We start from the raw sequence: 19,335 nt of genomic DNA, 5'->3' as shown, positions 1-19,335 counted from the left end.
TGCTTTCTCTCCCCCTGTTCATAAAGGGAAACTGCCTTTCATGCCAGGATATACAGCATTCTCTCTTCTTCAGTAAGACTTTTTACAGATACTGAGAGGAGCCTCAACTTCAAGTTCTTTCAGTTTTCTGCCAGGCGAATATCCCCGGAGCAAGGAATTACATGACTCCCAGTTCCGCTGGAAATACCAAAGAAGAAAGAATGACAACAAGTAAGCCGCAGGTTTAATAGCTCAAAAAAGATTATTCTGCCACACGTGTCTCCCAAACCCGGCATCAGAAAAGATGCCTTGTCTTTAGCTGCAGATAAACACATCTCTGGTGGAAGCACCTCTACCACCTCCCAACACGAGAGGGCTCCCAGGACCTTTCCCCGCTTGCAGGACCTGAGGTCCCTGCTCTGCCAAACCATTGTCTGAGCATCCCTCCACGTGCGAAATACCATGTCTTCCTGGCACAAAAGAAATCTGTCATTTCAAAGAACGGTAAAGAACTTAACTCTTCAAAGAATGGGAAAATTGGAGTCCCTTGAATGGTCTTCTGTTTTGCAACAAGAAAAATCTCCAATAAGGTTTTTTTTAAGCTTAATCTAAGACTGGGAGCTCAATGCCCTCATCAAATGTTAAAGAATTCTGGAGATTCTGAAATACCATTTTAATAAGAGCTAACAAACTCCCTGACATGCCAGAAGATTGAAGGGACAACTTCTACTCTGCCATTTCACCCGTTAACCAGTTGTCTAAAACCCTACATAGAAAGAGTAATACTGAGTTCTCAGAGTTAAGATTAACAGCATAGCTGTGGTAGCAAGTTTCAAAAGTCTGATGATAACTCTGGCTATAATAAAAATAACTGGGCAGAGAATCTTTGAAGAAATAGCAGCACTGGCAAGATACTCACACATTGGCCTCACAGATTGCTTTTTTATTTTCCCAGAGGAAAGGGTGATGGATAAGATGATGTTTGGGTGCAGGAGACAGAAGGTGGGCTAAAGGTAAGTTCATTTGGGGGCTTAATGGTAATTATAAAAACAGAACTGCTCTAACTACTACTACACCTTGACTCGGACATTTATAAGCAATACCTCCTCTAAGTGTCCCCTCTCATGCTTTAAGGTCATTTCTATCAGTCCCACCCGCTGCTTTGCTTTGAGATTTTGTGTGGGTTTTGGAAGCAGCCACTATGTAGCACAAATCCCCACAAGAGCAGTTCATGAATGGCATTCACGAACTCTTCAGTGAAGGAATTTTCCTCATGCTTTCAGAATATTGAAGAAGACAGATAAAGTGCAGAGAGGTCTTTTAGAGATTAGGTTTTATCCTTAGTAGGATCAAAACAAGGGAGTGCTTCCTTCCCCATCTGCAAATGCCAAGGATCAGCTACCCAGGCAGGTCTGAGGCCCGGAGAAGCCACCTTCTCCAGTCACAGACTCCAGCTCTCCTGCTGCAAAGGCCGAGCAAGCCCGCATGGCTCAGAGGTCTCGGAAAGCTGTCGGGGTCAGGGGACACTGTGGCCACAGGGGCACCAAGCCCTCAAGCCCTCAGCAGTGCAGGGGTGCACGACAATGGGGGTGGCAATTTCCACTAAAGGGCCAGGATGTGAGAGCTTCAATCTGAAGGAGTTTCTCAAGGGCACTTTGAGAAGTTGGAAAAAAAGACTTAGGGGGTGTTTAAAACTCTGACTAAGCCAAACACATCAACTGCTCTACTACTGGCAATTTTCTAGTAAGGAGTAACCAAAAGATTATATTATATCCCAAAGCAAGAAAAGTGTTATCCCAAAGACATATTATAGAAAATGGGTTACTGGTAAATTCTTACCAAAAACACTTTCTCCCTAAACTATGCCCCACAACAAGCAGAAAGTTCCTTAAGACAATGGCTAAAAACTGTTGGGCATGAACATTGCTTAATTACCTAAGGAAAAAGAAATCTTAAAAAAAAAAAATACTTGATTAGAAAGCTATGAAGCCATAAATACACCGGTAATCGGGAAAACACTATAATCCTGGCAGTATATTTTAAATTACAAAAGCACAAAAAGTTCATCATAAACATGTAGAACAGAAAAACCAACCTGTCAGTTACTATCCCTTCTAAAACGTATTACTTTTAAAGAGAAATACAGAAGACTTTTCTAAGACTATAACTGTACATGGCAAACAAATCTGGTAGATTAAATAATCTAATCTGTTAAAACCTCCTCTCCTATTCAATTCTCAAATCTTCAAGACACAACGGAAAACCCACTCCCCAATGCATCTCGTCGGGTTGACTGCTCTTTACTCGGACTCCTCTCCCTCCGCGGCTTCAGGGTCAGTCACACTGCCCCCTTGTCGAACGTGCCCCACACGTCGGGTCCCTCCATGCCCGGCGTGCCCTAACCCGACGGAATGCTGCATTAGGCGCTGACCCCATCTTTTATTTCTTTTACATCCCTTCCCTCCCCAGCCACCAATACCTACAGCGCTCTGCAAGCAGCAAGGATCGATCATGCCTTTTGACCATTAGAGAACAACGTGCGCTTTCACACCAGCTTTACCCCCACGGCAAGAAGGGGCAGCAGCCGCCTGGGGCCAGGACAAGTCCTTCTCCCCACCTCTGAGAAGGATGTCTTCACGAGTGCCTACTCCTGAGGCACAGTGTGTGATGGATGTGTCCTCATTTTCACCCACCCAGTACTCTGATAATTCATCCAAAACGCAAGTCAACAGACAAGAAGGAAAAGGGGCATTGCAAAAAGAGAAACCCAAGAAGGAAGAAGTCAACTTGGCTGAGCTCACCCACTGCCCCTGGACTTTAAAAACAAAGTATCACTCATGCCTGCAACTTCAGGTTACAATGAGATACAATCCATTCTACCAAAGCCCTCGTTTTGTAGACAACCATAAGCAAACAGCTGTGTTGACCACACCAATCCAAAAGCTACACCACCCCCTTCAAACGTCAGAATACTTTGTCCAAAACCTAAGGCTTTAAAAGTCATTTATCTGCATTATATGCACAGAAAACTTTGAGCACCTGTGAAACTTAACGTTTAAAAAAAACTACATCTTAGTGGCAATTTTGTTACATAATCCACTGCTTTTCCTCAAAGCCCACAAAGATAGAAGCAGCAGTAATTAAATTTACATCCTTAGATGTCCGTAAGTATCAGAATACATTTCTAAAAACTGAAGGTCGTGGTCCCTTAACAATTCAGCACAGTGCCCATCTGATTACAGCTTTTCCAGGAGCACAAAATGAGCAGCCCCAATGTTTTCCAGCAGGGTGTACACTGTCATTACAAAATCACTTAGTAAAGCTGTATTTATCATTTTTAAAAAATCTTTATTTCACTGCTCTTTTAATTACTGCAGAAGGTCTCTGAGGGGATACTGAGAGGCTCTGGGGGACTCATCCTCACTGCTAGAGCTTAGGCATCTACTATTTTGATGGGGCCCTTGCCATCTCTTTAAAAGAACAAATTACACTAATCCCACAACTCGGCTTTGACTCTCCTATAACAGGGGAAGGAGAACATGCATCCTATGGCATAACAAATAAAAATATCTCCTACATAAAGTGATATGACCATCCTTCCTCAAACTCTGTGACTCCAGCTCAGAAAAGAAAGATGTTCCTAGAAACACACATTTAAATGTAATGTCCCATTTAAATAATCACATGCGGTGATTACTTAAAGCCTCATCTACACGCTTTTTTATCTGAGTTAATGCTATCATCTGAGTCAAGCTTCAAAAAAATATATAAAAGCAGGGAAAATGTAATGTTCACTGGTGAGGAGAACATAGGCCATGAAAATCAGAATCATTCTCTACAGAGAAAAACATCATAATACAAGAAGAAGAAAAAAACCAAAACGTTTTGGACAAATGACCCTCAATTATTATTATTAATAGCACTTGGCTTATTTCACAAGATCTTCTGATGGGTTTTCTCAAGTGACCCCTTTCTACCTTAAAATTCTGAGCCTTCATAGGTCTACCTCAGCAGGACTGAACTGAAAAGTGGCAGGAGATAGTTTTATTTGTGGTAAAGCAGCTTGCCCCCATATGGGAAGGGTTCCTGGGCAGTCATGAAGGTGTCCTAAAGACCCAATCACTGCCGTGTGTCCAGGTGGGTCCCCAGAGCCACCACAGGAAGGGCGCGGATGCTGAGTGGGCTGAGGGTCCGTCCCCCGGCCTCCAGCTCACCTGTCCCCTACCGCAGAACACCTGGGAGGATGGGCCTGCGCCTACAGGTAAGCAGGTGCTGAGAATTAACAGCAGTGGGATACCTGGGCCACCCCCAGGAGCTGCGGTGCTGCCCCCAGCGCACAGAGAAGAAAGAACCTGCCCCCCCCCCCCGCCCAGAACCCCATGGGAAAACCTCAGTAGAACCAGCAAGACCCGATGCAGAGAGGCTGGGAAAGTCCAAGCACTGGTCTCTGGCCCCAGGATTCACTTCATCTCTCTGGACAGGGTGTCAAGTAGCCTTTAACCTTTCAGATCCAAAATCCCACTGTCTTCACCATTTCTAGCACTATTATCCCATTCCTAGAACTATATCATCCCTTTCTGGGGGCGAAATAGGCTTTTGTGGACTGATCTGCAAACCAAATCACCTCTTAAAATTACTTTTCTATGGGTCTACATACTCCAAGTTCTAAAAAAACAAAACTGAGTTTCTAATAAACAGTTCACCAAGAGCTTAGGCTGGAGCACAGTGGTTAAAAAAAATAACCTCAACTGATAGATACTGGTTTCATTTTTTTGTTTTTGTATGCTGGATGGTGGGGGACACATTTCATTGTGAGCATCCCATTATTGCAGCACCATTTGTTGAATTTCTGTTTGTTTCCTGTTTGCTTGTTTGTTTCTGTGATGCACATGGGCAGGGAATCGAACCCGGGTCTCCAGCATGGCAGACGGGAATTCTACCACTGAGCCACCCCTGCACCCCCGATACCAGCTTCATTTTGAAAACAGTGTTTAGGCCGCTTCAGAGGCTGGGCAGCTAGAGTGCAGAGCAGAAAAGGAGAGCCCTGGCTGCCTGCAGATCTCTGCAAATCTTTAAATGAAAGAATGATTTTAAAAAATCCTTGTCTAGGATATGGGGATGACAGCTTGCGTCACTCAGCCTAAGGAAAGTAACTCTGGACAGCAACCAAAAAAAAAAAAAAAGAAAGAAAGAAAAAATCCGAGTCTGTCCTGTTTTCAGCCTGTGGTGAAAAAGCAGATTCAGCCACTGATCTCAGGATTTATAGATGTATCTAAGGAAGAAAGACCCAACTCTGCAGGCAGAATCTCCAGGAGCGAGGACAATAAAAGAAAAGCATTCTTTATAATTACACCTAGAACAATAATTTCTGGTGTTGAAAGGTATTACTTTGTTTTTTATTTATTACTCAATAAAAGGAGATACCACAGCATTTCCTAGAGGACCTCCCTGGTGGGCACAGTAAGACCCTCAAGTTACCCTGCACTGAAAAGGGGCACATTCCATGCCCTCTCTCCCTTGCTGGGCAAACCAGCCAAACAAGACGTACTCGAAAACTGAGGCTTCACGTTCTAAGTGACTACGTAAAGAAACTAAGTATTTCAAAAATTCTCAGAAGCCCGTGAACTTGAATGGGAAAATAACACAGCAGGATGCTCCTGCATCAAAGGAAACACAAAAGTGACTTTATTATCCAGAATTAAACCCCTTTGCAGGAATCTGAAGGTCAGACACCGCGCCCTCAACATTTATTAATGGTGACTGACAGCAGCATACCAAATATTTTTAAAGATGAATAAAGGGAGAAGTAAGCCTTGTTTTTGCCACATGTATAAGCACCATCTGAAAGGAGGAATCCATAATTAAGTGTCCTTGTGAGAGTTCCTTCCAGGAATATATGCCCTTTCACAAATCAGAACTCAGCAAAACTGATCAAGTTTGCCAAAAGAAAAATATGAACGAACAATTCCAGAACAAGTTATACACTGATGAAAAATGTAAATTGATATTTCTATAGTGAGGAATAAACAGAATAAATTTCTATAAATAGAAATCAACATTCCTATAAATGAAAATTAATATTTCTATAAATAGAAATTAACATTTCTATAGTGAGGAGCTGAAAGGATCTCTTATTTCATCACAGAGAAGACCAGGTAAGCTACGACTTTCCTAGCAGGAGCCAATGCAAACGCCTCAGAACTTCCATTTCTCACAGCAACATTCTTCCATTACCTATGAAATTATCAGAATTCCTGAAACCCATTTTCACTTTCAGAGAGCATTTTGATCCTGAGAACTAATGAGTATAGCTCAGTATTGCTGGTAATATTTTAAGGCTAGTTGTCAATATTTCATCCTTTAAACACATGGTCAAACATAGCTTACTGCTACAAGTGGGATTGTAATAAATAACCAAAAACTATCTTACCAGAATCAATTTCCAAAGCCAACAGGAAAATAAGAATTGGTTTATAATCAGACCCAATCATTAAATCATAGAAACCCAATCATCCCATTAACTGCCGATGATCTAAACCCAGGATCAAAGCTCTAAATCTTAGCGCTCTCCTAAAGAAAAGTTACGCAGACAGAACACTTAATATCAGCTATTAAGGAATTCACAGTATTCCTCAAATGGGCTCCACAAACCTGCTCTTCTCGGAATCCCCGCATCTCAGCTAATGGCACCACCTCTCTTCTCCCTCTGGTCACTCAGCTGACACTGTTAGTATGGAAATGATTATCAATTTAATTTCAAAATGAGTTTTGTAATATTTAAACCAGTAAATATATGTAAAGCACTTGGAGTGGTGTCAGAACGGTAGCATTTTTTTCAGTGCATTAGTATTATTATCCACTATTTGCCATGCACTCCTCACACTGCAAGGATGTTGAGTTGGTAAGACATTGTTTCACCCCAAGGAGACTGCATCCAGTGTGAGAGAATGAACTACGAAAGCAACTCCAATAATACGAGAAAGGGCCATGCAAACTTAAGTACCCTACAAATATTAACAGTATATATGAGACCTTGCATAGTGCAGAGAGCAAAAATAATGTGGCAGAACCCTGAGAAAACATAACTTGTTTTGCAATCTTCAACTTTTAAAATACAAAAAGCAAGATATCTACTTTCATTAACAGCGCACGCAATGTTATACTCACTTTCTAGCTCTCCTTATATATTTTTAGGCCTTCAGCAGTTTTCAAAGATGACTGGTGCCCAGAGTGAGAGCCCTCAAGCCCTACAAGATGTCCAATATATATATATTTTTAATCTAACTTGTTCAGCACAGAATAATAAGGTGGGAAAATGCACCATGATATTATGGAAAATAAAGTAAGCAATGAGATGAGAACAAAAAAGAGCTCTCAAATGAGTCTTTAGTGAATCATAAAATTCAGGTAACAAAAAAAGGCCTTTCCCCCAAACATGCTGTCAGGGTCAGGTTCACGTGTCAACTTGGCCAGGTGGTGGGACCTGTTTGTCTGGTTGGGCAAGTGCTCCCCATCTTGTGCGATGAGGACATTTCATAGAATTAAATCATGATCACGTCGGCTTCATCCACAGCTGATTCCATTTGTAATCAGCCAAGGGGTGTGGCTTCTGCAATGACTGATGTTCAATCTAAGCACTGGAAGCCTTTTAAGGAGGATTCAGAGGAGACAGGCTCCCTTCCTGCTTTGGCTGGCGAGTCTCTCCTGTGGAGTTCATCCAGACCCTCCATTGGAATCGTCAGCTTCACAGCTTGCCCTGAGGATTTTGGACTCTGTATTCCCACAGTCACATGAGACACTTTTATAAATTTTATATTTATGAATATTTCCTGTTGATTCTGTTGCTCTAGAGAATCCTAACTAATACACATTCTACTTAACAAATGTTAAAGAGTCTGCAACATTCTTTTTAAAATTTGAAGACCAAGCTATAGATAGGAAGGGGGATGGGGAAGCAAAAATGAAAATAGAAAAATTAGAAAAAGGAACGAGAGATAACCTATTAAGCAGAAAGTGATGAATCAGAAATAATTTTAAAGGAACTTAAGAGAGTACAACTTGTCATATTGTTACTCCAGTGTTACAAGTGACAACTCTACCTAATGGGTTTTATTCCATAATTTAAAAACTCAAGCAGCTCACACATGTAAGCTAAGCTTTGTTCAGGTAGAAATGCTTTCATTTCAAAGGAGAAATCATGAAAACAAAAGTGATATTGATATTTTTATGAAGAAATCAAGAGTTCAAAGTTGCAATTTCCAGTTTTGTCTCTTGTTCTCTTATAGAATATGCTTCCTGGCTAAACCTCACCCATCACTGTGGATTAAAAGAAGTCCTAAGAGGTCTTATGGGCACTTTTCCCCAACAGTGAACTGGGGCATCTCATTAGGAAACTTCACCAATGCCTAAAGAACAGCTATACAAGAAATTGCAAGGAAATGAAGTGGTACATTAAATAAAGTTTACAAAAGTAATATTTCAAAGAATAGATAAGTAATTTAAAGCACCAAAATATAGGGCTAAGAGAAGACAGTCTTTCCTTCTTGGCAATAATTTCCTAATCCTTTTTCTTCCTTGCTCTTTCACGCTCACATATACTCAATTTTTTCATTTTGCTTTGGTTTATTTATTTATTTATTTTGGCATGGGCAGACTCCAGGAATCAAGAAAGTTCTCCAGCATGGCAGGCGAGAACTCTGCCACTGAGCCTCCTTTGCACTGCCCCATGTCAGCTTTTAAACCAATGGTCGCGCTGACCTCACACACTGCTTCTACCTGGTACCCTAGTAAAATGCACAAGAAAGGGAAGGTCAGCATTTTCGCATTTTCTTGGATTTCCTGATGTCTACTTCACTCGTTTGGGATGAGTCTGAAGTTCATCTCCTGAAGTAAAACTTTCAGTGGTTCTGCCGCATGAGTCAGGCATCTAGGACTGCCCTTTTCTCTACAGAAGTTCACCCCTCTTTGGCTATGTCAGTATCCTCAAAACTGCCCCTGTAAAATAAGAAGTCTGGAACAAGGGCTCAGAGTATTTCAATGAAGCTCCCCAGCTAAACTAGGCATGAAGAAGCAAACTGCATGTTTGTGTTTTGTGTGTGTAGGAGGTACAGATATCTCAATGGAACCAATTTATTCATAAAGAATCTATTTATAAAATCAATCATTTAACCTTTATACACAGCATGGATTTCACCACAACTGCACTCCATTTTAATGTCTTAATGTACATTTAGCTAACTGTGGTTGCCCTAAGAAGCAATTTTAAATTTATGACTTCTGTGAATATAAATACCAATGAGTAAACAGCAACATAAGATCTTAACTCCATTTCTAGCCCAATTTAACTTTTGTTTCCTACTAATGATGAGCCTCTTCCTGTATTGCAAAGATGCAAAGACCGATGTTAAGACCAGAAGTCCTTGAAATGATTCGATTATTTTTAAAATATACTATTACAAACAGTCACAGTCGTTAGCCAAAAGAAAGCTACACAACTAATTTATAACTTATTTAAAAAGCAGCTGACAAAGTTCTGAGACAGAAGTCAAGAGAACCACATCGGATATTAGTTTAACATACTCTCACCTACCAAAACTAAACTGGGCGCTCCTGTGAGCTTGCCATCCACGGAAAATACAGCTAAACGACAAAGTCAAGAACATTAAAATCAAATGTTCACTTTCCACACGATAGCCTATGAAATCCGTTTTAAAAAAGTGGGCCAAAATGTCAGTATTTCCATTCTTCCTCCTCTCCTCTCCCTCCCAATACCACTACAAAGCATTCGGGCTGCAAGGTCCAGTGGAAGGAAGTACCGTGGTCAAAATTACATTGACCGTGTTCAAGAGAATTGGTGGGCTAGCAAAAGAGTACAGCCCTACGGTACAAAATTACAAATTGCCCCACAGAAACACACATGTCTAGTTATGACCTCAAATCGTTAAATGAGCAGTGAATGTTTTTCATTAAGAGAAGGTGGAGGATCCACCAGAAATTTCACAGACGACCTATACGCTCAAATGTGACTTCCGTGTCCGTATACCGCTGACCACGGTCCTGAACCAACATTTCGCTCTTAGGGCACGGCTTTCTGCGCTACCCCTGGAAGCACAGGTGACTCCTACCCAGTCTATCGCAGGAATTCCGAACCAGGTGAGAGAGCACGAGACAGAAAGGCAAAGAAAGGGAGAGAAGCAAATACACAGAAGCTGTTGGAGACAGACTTCTGCTTAGTCCTATTTTATGCTATGCATTAATATAAAACACAGACAAAATATTAGCCTCGTGAAGAAGAACAAGGATTTTTTAACTAAATGATGCAAAGTTGTGTAAACGTCAATCTGAGCACATTCATAGGTCAGAGTTAGGTGGCAGGGAAGTGATCTGCAGTCACCACGCCAGCAGGTGAGGTCTACCAAAGGTGCTCGTCGATTATGTGTATTATTTGTATTTTTGTCTTTAAAACTGAAATGCTGGGTGGTGTGATGGTGGCTCAGCATCAGAGTTCTTGCCTGCCATGCCGGAGACCTGGGTTCATTTCCCAGTGCCTGCCCATGTTAAAAAAATTAAAATTAAAAAAATTTTGAAATGTTAACATTGTCCTAGAAGGACAAAACAGAATTTTTGTTAGATAGTTTACATACATGAGTTCTTGCATTTTTAACAGTTAATGATATTTCCACTCTGAGTAGCTGGAAGTGTCCCTGGACCACCTCCCTCACCCTCCAATGCTATAGGAACAAAAGTTGGCATCTAGATAATCAGTTGATTTCCTCCTTCTCCCTTCTCAGCTCATGAACATCGCCTGGGAAGTTTAAAGTACACAGTCATCTTGCCAACCTCATCACACTGCTGACGGAAACCCTGGGTGCCTCTAGCAATTAAAAACATGCTCCTAGAGTCTTTTAGGAGATTATTTAATAAATGATCACTAAAAGGAGGTTCCACGAGAGAGTGTATTAATAGAAGAGTTAATGAACCACACATCATAAAGCTTTGCTATTCCTACATCATAAGAAATGCTCTGTGCGTGAAATTGTAAGTAATGACTATGTCACACATCTACCCAGTCAAGAACAGCAGGGCCTCCCAGAGGCCAGCAAACATGCTGGGAACATCATTCACTGCACAAGGGGCCTAAAGAATTCTGCTTATTCCTGGCTACGGCACTGATATTCTGCATAAACCAGCTTTTCCACAGACAATGACACCAGCAAACATCATTTATGGGGAGCTTACTATGTGCCGGGCATCTGTGCGCTGGGTACACTGCATAAAATATCTCGTCATTCCCATGACGCCCTCTGCAAGAAGTACTGGCACCCCCATCTGAGAGAGGTGGAAACAGGCTCAGCATTAACAACCTGTCTGATACACCCAGCAGTGGCTGAGCCAGCCTCAGGAGTCCATGCCCTGAGGCACTGAAGACCCTGACAAAGCAGGGAAATACTGGCTGCTGCTCCGAAGAAATGAAAGGAAAGCAACACAACCCTACCAGGAAACACCAAACAACGTAAAAACATGATAATAAACAACAGAGGGTGTCTTTCACCTAAAAAAGTGCCATCATCTCCTCTAAGATGCACACACACTCACCTTTCTCTAATGTCAGGCCACCTGGTTGCTGGACCCTTTCTTGAACAGAAATGCTTTACCTGGAGTCCTTCTACAGTTTGTCATCACTGCAACCCACACTCGTCGCACTTTCGTACCCAGGGGCAAACGGGTCCACACACTGCCCGCTGAGTGTCCACTGGCCTGCTCTAAAACACTGGCAATGTATAAATATTTGACCTGCCCCGGACTTACCTCACACCAGTGGTGGAAAGGGTACAACAGCCTCCGTTCCTTAGGCTGACCCTTCCTTCTCTAGGAAAACCCACGCAGATGGGCTACACTCCCCTAATGTGTGTGAGCTCCCAAACACCACACTTCCTATAAACGGAGCACTGCACATCAGGACGATTCCCCTCACATTCACTGGGGAAAACGCCTCCCTGCAGCTCACGGTAGAAACGAGCATTCACAAGCCCTATTCCCAGTTTCTAGTCAAGCTAATAAAGTTTATCCTTCAAGAAAATATGAGGCTCAAGAAAATGTCACAGTGAAAAGCAGGAAATAATCACACTAAGATATTCTCTTGAATAAATTCTAAATTCTTTCCTATTATATTTCATATGTATTTATCTGGCGTACCTGACCTTCTAGGAATGCCACACACACACAAGATTCCATCTTATTGGGTTATGCTCCAGCATTCATACATTTAAACAGGTTATACCAGTAATTACCAAAATGGACTTCATGCTACTTTGGCCTCCCCAAAATGCAAATCTGCTCGTGTCCCTTCCTTGCTTAAAATCCTTTGGTGCCTCCTAATGCCCTTAGAATAAAGTCCAAAAGGATGTGTATGAGCTGGCCCCTGCTTCTCTCTCCATTTCCCCCAATACCATGCTATCTGCTTCTCCCCTCCAGACACCCAGGATTCCTCTCAGTGCTACAGACCCTGCCATGCTCTCTCCTGCTCTGGGGTCTCCATACCTGCAATTCCCCCTCCCTGGGCCACTCAGAGCCTTGTGGTCCCCCAACTAACTCCTGCTCATCCTTTCGGTCTCAGCTCAAACATCACTCCCTAAGTGGGGCAGTCCTTACTTCACAGACTGAGTTACCCAGTGTGATCGCACACTCCCTCACAGCCTGTCCTGTATACATTTGCCACACTTGCTGCCAGTTAATTAATAATCATGAGTATCATGACTCTCTGCCCCGCTGGCTTATAAACTGAATGAGGTCAAAACTATCTTGCCTTGCCTGCCTTCGTTTCCTCAGTAGACAGGACAATGCTCCATACAGAGCTGGGGCTCAGTCTATACTGGTTGACTAATGAATTTCTTGATCACCTGACTCTTACTGAACTAGCGAGTTGAGAAGTAGACTAAATAATCAATGTGCCAAGATTTACCCACTACTTTTTTTCAAATTTTGTAGCACTGTGATTCATAAAGTATAAACTCAGTGAAAAGCTTTTGCGGAATTCATGATTGCTTTTTGCTATTTATTCTAATCAGTGACCACTAGAAATTCATCTATGGCACAACTATCAAGTGGGGGACACCCCCCACACACAAACACACAAAAAAATTATGAGCAGCAGTCTTCACACTCATTACCATTTCACAAAGAGTTTAAAGATATCCCATAATTATGCTTATTTTTAATAAAGGAAACTCCCAATTTTGCCAATAAAACGGGTCCCTTAATATATCAGAGTATAAACAGGCTGCTTCATATTGAGTTGAAAATTCTTTTAACTCTAAGCCCTTTTCTGCCATTCTAAGAACCCCTGAAAGTTTCTGAAAAGCAGAGTTAATACACAAATCATTTTAAAGGTGTTCTGTGTGGGCCCTCAGTGGTTTTACTCTGTTCAGATCTTACCTGGAAAAACTGCTCATAAGATTTTTCACCATGACTGCACATGTTTTCCTTGTTGAGAAATCTGGAGGTTTGTGCATCATAATTCACAACAGACAAAATAAAGAAATATACAAACAGCCACCCTTCAATCAAATGTACAGCTATTTCAAAGGAGCTACTTTTTCTCGTTCATTCAACATACATTCACTGAGCCTTTCCGACTATATGACAGGCACAGCGCTAAGCAAATACAAACAAAAACTCCTGCTCTCAGTTCACACAGTTACAAAACAGCACAGGCGTGCGTTATTAGGGGTAACACAGGTGTTTGGGGCAAGGGACAAGCAGTGTGCCAAAGGGCAAATCTCAGAAATGTTGTCTGGGAACAGTCCTCCAATCTAGATTGTCTTAATCACCAAAAATGCAGCCCACTACCCCTGCTCATGCACAGACCACAAGTCAGGGAACAAGCGGCAGAGGCTATGTGCAGTTTATTTAAAGAAGAAGTTACATGCCACCCCTAACTCCCATGTGTTTGATACAAAGTACAGCAAGAGGAGAATCAAGGCCACATTCCAATGAAGTATTGTTCTAAGATACCATAGCTTAAAGAACAGATTTAAGTGTATGAGACTTGGCAAGTTGATGTAAGTTTACACAAATACTGACAATTCACATAAAATATGAAATAAGATAAAATAAAACACTGACATTACTAGATAAATTCAAAACGGCTTTAATAAGGAGGGCAAAAAGCACAATAATGCACTAGAAACTTGAGTTTCACTGCTTTTAAAAACTGACGCAGTAATGGTTAAGAGTTTTGGGAAAGAGTCCCCCAAGATAGACCGAACAATTTTTTTATCTAAATGAACCTCTTTCCATGTTACGGGCTGCACTTAAGTCTTGCCTTGCTACGGTGTAACTCACACTACACAAAGAGTGCCTTGCCATAATGCAACTGGATGCGTGTAAAAACGGTTTCCCAGTTTATACTAATGAAATTAGAATAAATTGACCAGACACAGCCTCAAGTTCTCTGAAAGTACGCAGCATATAAGTTATACATAAATAAACTAACAGGCCAGACCAAGCTGTACTCCCATTTCACAAATTTTATCACAAATGAACTTAACAAATAAATATTTACTTAGCATTCAAAGCTCTATGTATCAGATACTGTGCTAGGATAAAACTGGATGGTGTGTGTGTAAAATGCCTAACAACTCTATCACTAGCTTTCCCATTTAAGAGGTGAAAAAACAGGGGCTTACCGAAGTCGAATGGCCCACGACCCCATTCCTGGTTGAGATGGCAGAGATACGAATCAAACCGAGATCTTTCCACTGACCTGAGTGTTCTAACCCAGCATTGCTGAAATCTCTGGAATAATTGTGTGCATTTTCTAAGGAGAACGTCCATAGCTTTCATTAGACCCTCAAAGAGGCCCACAACTTCCCATTAGGTTAACAACCTCTGCACATAGCATCACCGGTGTAAGAACTAGAAACTGGGCTCAAACTGGACCTGAACTTCTGTCACTAAGACTCTCATTTCTCTCCTACTGTGTGGAGAGGAGGAGGCAAGAAGTTTAGTTTCACTTTAAAATTCTCAGAGCAAGTCAGGATTTCCACTCTTGAACAATTTTCAGCATTCCTTGCCAGGGGTTAAGATACACAATAAATTGCAATCCTGGGTTAAGACACACAATAAGTTGCAATACTGTATCAATTTACATCCAATTCTGAGGTTTCACAAATACTGACCAACTTTAGTTAGTCATTCCACTTTTCAAATTGTCTTTCAATCAACCAATCCTCACCACACTGCCTGGGAAATAAGCTATCATTATAACTGTTTCTGAGAAAGTAAAACACTGTCACCCTAAAGCCAGGCAATAAATCAGTTATGGAATTGGGATAAAGGGGAGAAATTTCCTACAGCCACCTCCAAATCTGCAAGACCAACCACTTACCACAGAGCATGCTCCTCACTAAATGGAAAATGGAGCAATTAATTCTATCATAATTTCCACCAACAACAACATTAAATCAGGATCTAGCAGTATGTCAGTAAATTAAGGTATAATCCCAGCTTCCCAGTGGCGTGTGCTCATCTCTGGAAGTTGAGGCAGATGTCTCAGAGCATCACCTGGCACCTGCCTGGCATTTTCAAAAGGAGATATAACCAACTGGTACAGCACAGCATCCAGTCATCTCTCTGCCTGGCCCTAGCTCTCTGGTGGATATGGCAGTCAGCTAACACCAGCATTCCACCACTAAAGGAAAAGTTGCAGATTCGTCTGGAACTTTAGGCCCATCTTAAAGTGCTAAATAGAGAATGTTAGAGTGGAAAGGAACTTCAGAGTGAAGTTCAACTGATTCAAACTCCTTACGTTACAGATTGTAGAAACTGAACCTCAGAGGAGTGACATGACTCATACAAAGGTCTTAAAATCTGGAAAGCAGAGACAATTCTAGAGAAGAGGTCTGGAAACACCTGCTCAGGTCCTTGCAATCCCCCCAAGCATTCAGTAGTGGGTCCTGGTTATTGCCTGAGGCTTGGCCAAGGACCACCTAAGGTCTGTTCTGTCTCTGCCAGGCTGAGACTTGCTTCCCTTAACCTTGTGCCAGATCCAAACTTTGCCTCCAGGATGGCGTCACAAGGGGCTCCTGCCAGGGCACCGGTCTCAGCTTGCTTCTTCTGAGGGACAAAGCCAATAACTTAAGAAAGCTAACCCCATCAGAACTGCAGAAAATACCACCCTGGCACCAAGGGATTCCGAAAGCAGGCTATGTCAGCGTGATGTTTTATTTATGGCCCAGCCTGATGAAGACGACTTCCCTAGAAAAATCTTCCAAAGTAAACATTCTTTTCTTTTGGGGGGTGCAGGGGTGGGGGTAGGGGTGCATGGTCCGGGAATCCAACCCTGGTCTCCCGCATGAAAGGCGGGCATTCTAACCACTGAGCTACCCGCGCACCCCAAAGTGAACATTCTTAATGTTCATAAGGTTATTCATGAATAACCTTATGCTTCCTACGGTCCTCCAGAGGCCAGGGGAGGAGGAGGGGCCAGCGATAACAGCCGGGAGAACACCAAAGCCGTACGTTCAGCGTGTCCGAACGTGATTGACCTGTTTTGGATGAACATCCTTCGAGCAAACCAGGGCAGGCGCAGAGTCCCGAACGAGGCGGGGCGTCCCACTTAGGCTGTGGCGACCAGCGCGCGGGCAGATACCCTGGAAACAAGTCCAAGAGGGAGCTGCAGTAGCGCACGCCCGCGCAATGGCCCGGGAACCGCGTGTCCTCTCCTGGGGGGGGGGGGGGGGGAGGACCGACACTGCCGGAACCCGCCAGGCCACCCCGCCATCCCGGGGACCACTGAAACCCCTCTGCTCCACTCTGCGGGTACCGCACCCTGCCCCCCACCCCACCCCAAAGCACCACTTCTCCTGCCCAATCACACGCGCCCTCGTCCAAGACTTCAGTGGGAAACAACGCGCACTGAGACCGACGAACGGATTAGGAGTTTACCGGCAGGCAATAGAGACCTTAGGAGTTTACTGTCTTGACCTTTCAAAAGCGCACTATCCGGCATCACATGCAAGCGCACACACGCACACACGCGCACACACACGCGCGCGCGCGCGGAGCTAACAGCCACGGGGAACTCGGCGATTCACAAGGGGGCTCCAAACTGTCATTACCCCGCGCCCCGGACGGCGCGCTGCGGGGTCCCTGTCCGCCTTCCCGCCCAGGCGTGGCCCTCCTCACCGCATGAGCGCAGAGTGGGGAGCTGGGGGTGCCCGGCAGCCGGAACCTGGAGGGGACAAAGTGGGGGAAGGTGGGACCCACCTCCTCGTCCTGCTCCTCCTGGGACGCGGCGCTGTCCCCCGGCGCCTGCTGCGCGGCTCCTCCCGGGAGCGGTGGCGGCGGCGCGGCGGCTCCGCGCTCGGGCACCGCGCGCGCGGGAACCCACACGGCGGGCTGGGGGACACTCAGGGCGCCGCCCGGCGGCTGCTGCGGCCGCTGCTCGCGGGAGAAGCCCCTGGGCTCCCCTTCCTCCGAGAGAGTTTCTGAGCCCGACGAGGACCCGGCGGCCGCCGCCTCAGGGACAGGGGTCCGGGCGTCACGGCCGCTGAGACTGCGGGGCACCGGCTCCCGCGCCTCCGAAACTTTCTCCCCCATTTCTCTCACGCGGCCCAAAGTGCTTGCGGGCGCGGCGCGCGCTCGGCGCCTCCGGGGGAACCGCGGGCGGCTCGGCTCCGGGTCGCTCTGGCTACCGCTCCCGGGCTGCGGAGAGCCCCGCCGGCGACTACGTGGCCGCGGCGGGGCTGCAGGAGCTCGCCGCCAAGTTAGCAGCCGCCTGGGCCCGCTGGCCGGCGGGGGCTGCCGCGCGTGGGCACATGACGACCGGGCTCTTGCGCTCGGAGCTCCACGGTCTGCCCCAGCTGCGCCCAGACCGCCGGGACTGCGGCTTCTCTGGCTAAACCTGCCTCCGGGCCCGCGCGGGGCCGGCGGCAGAGACGGGCAGCCCGGGGAGCCAATGGCAGGGCGGGCCCGCGGGTGGGCGGGGGCTGCGGCGGCCCCGGCCGCGCGCGCCGGGCGGGAGGGGAGGGGCTGAGGCGCCCGTGGCCCGGGTCCGCACGAGCGTTGAGGCCCCGGCGCCGCACCCGGGTCCTGCAGTGACCGCGGAGACCGCTGTCAGAGCCAAGGCCTAGGACTCCACGCTAGGCTGGGGAGCAACTGGCTGTCCTTGGGACGCCGCGGGGAGGAGGCCGAGGGAGCCGGTGAGACCTTGGAGAAGAACTGGACCAACTCGGAAAAGTGGACTAGAAGAAACTGACCGGAAGGAGAAGTAGCCGGGCTTTGTGAAAAAGGAGAAGCGGTCACGCACCCAGACGCACCCACCGGTGTGCTGGAGGAGGAGGTGGGTAGCTGCGTGGTATCTGGAAGCTAGATGGAGTTGAGTTGCAATCCCTGATTTTTTTTTTTTGCATGGGCAGGCACTGGGAATTGAACCCGGGTCTTCTGCATGGCAGGCGAGAACTCTGCAGCTGAGCCACAGTGGCCCACTATAGGTCCCTGATTCTTGATTTAAGTTCCCTGGACCTCAGCTGACTCAATGATGAGCGAAGATGTTAATACCTAACTGGCCGCGTTGGCAGCGTTTGAGCAAATAATTTATATAAAGCGTCATCAGAGTGTCTAGCTTGGACACATATGTTTTCAAAAGCCTAATTTCTGCCTTTGTTTCTGTTTAGAATCTAAAAAATTAAGACCACGAGGTATGTACCTTCTGATGGAGAGGAAAATAAACTATGTTTAATGAGGACCGGGAATATGCTGAGTCCTGCACCATAGGCTAGGCAGACAGAGCGGAATTAGAAGAGCCGTGTGCGGTGTCCGCTGTCTTTCCGTGTCATCTAAGTAGCCAATCAAAAGTGTTCACCTTTCCGGTTTACCTTCTCCTTAGCCCAGGACTGGAAACCTGCAAGGCGCCACTGGGGGCTTCATTTTCCTTACCTCTAGGAACTTAGAGAATTTCATCCAGAGAAACCAATAGAATCATCTGAAGGTTCCCCCTTGGGCTGGAAGAGGCAGCCTTGGGGTGATGAGGTGCTTTGAATTTCCACCGAAGCCAGTGCTGAGCTCAGCAGTGGAAAATGAATGATCCCCCCACTTGCCTTCAGCTCCAGTCCCATTCTGAGCTCTGGCACTGTGACCTGAGACATAAATTCAACCAGACTCAATTCCACAGGCGTTGATTGAGATGTGTGCCAGAAGCTTGGGGTGGGGGGTGGGGGGATACAAAGATGAATAAGGCAGATCCCCTGCCTTTAGGAGCTTTTGGTCAAAGAAGAAATTGATGCTGCATAATATAGCTCCATTATTAATTTTTAAAAGCTGTGGCAAGTGCTACAGGAAAGGAGATGCGTGGGA

The 19,335-nt window shown here is 45.1% G+C and overlaps 1 protein-coding gene across 7 annotated transcripts in view; it reads right to left on the bottom strand.

Annotated features, from left to right (window-relative positions):
• Positions 1-17,673, bottom strand: part of MAST4 (microtubule associated serine/threonine kinase family member 4) — a 632,749-nt gene extending 615,076 nt beyond the window's left edge. For 2 of the 7 annotated variants that reach the window (XR_013158026.1, XM_077117360.1), the window contains exon 1: positions 17,248-17,673. Coding sequence is in view for 5 of the 7 variants with exons in the window: in XM_077117360.1 (XP_076973475.1) it covers positions 17,248-17,580 (333 nt within the window). In the remaining 2 variants the exon portion in view is untranslated. Of the gene's footprint in view, positions 1-14,666; positions 16,612-17,247 lie in introns of those variants that run through there. The other 5 variants (XM_077117394.1, XM_077117361.1, XM_077117364.1 and 2 more) reach the window with 3 other exon arrangements.
• Between the last annotated feature and the right edge of the window lie 1,662 nt (positions 17,674-19,335).

Source organism: Tamandua tetradactyla, chromosome 9, assembly GCF_023851605.1.
Source record: "Tamandua tetradactyla isolate mTamTet1 chromosome 9, mTamTet1.pri, whole genome shotgun sequence".
Classification (NCBI taxonomy): Eukaryota; Metazoa; Chordata; class Mammalia; order Pilosa; family Myrmecophagidae; genus Tamandua; species Tamandua tetradactyla.
The sequence above is the reverse complement of the archived record's forward strand: the minus strand, read 5'-3'. Positions and strand labels throughout refer to the sequence as shown.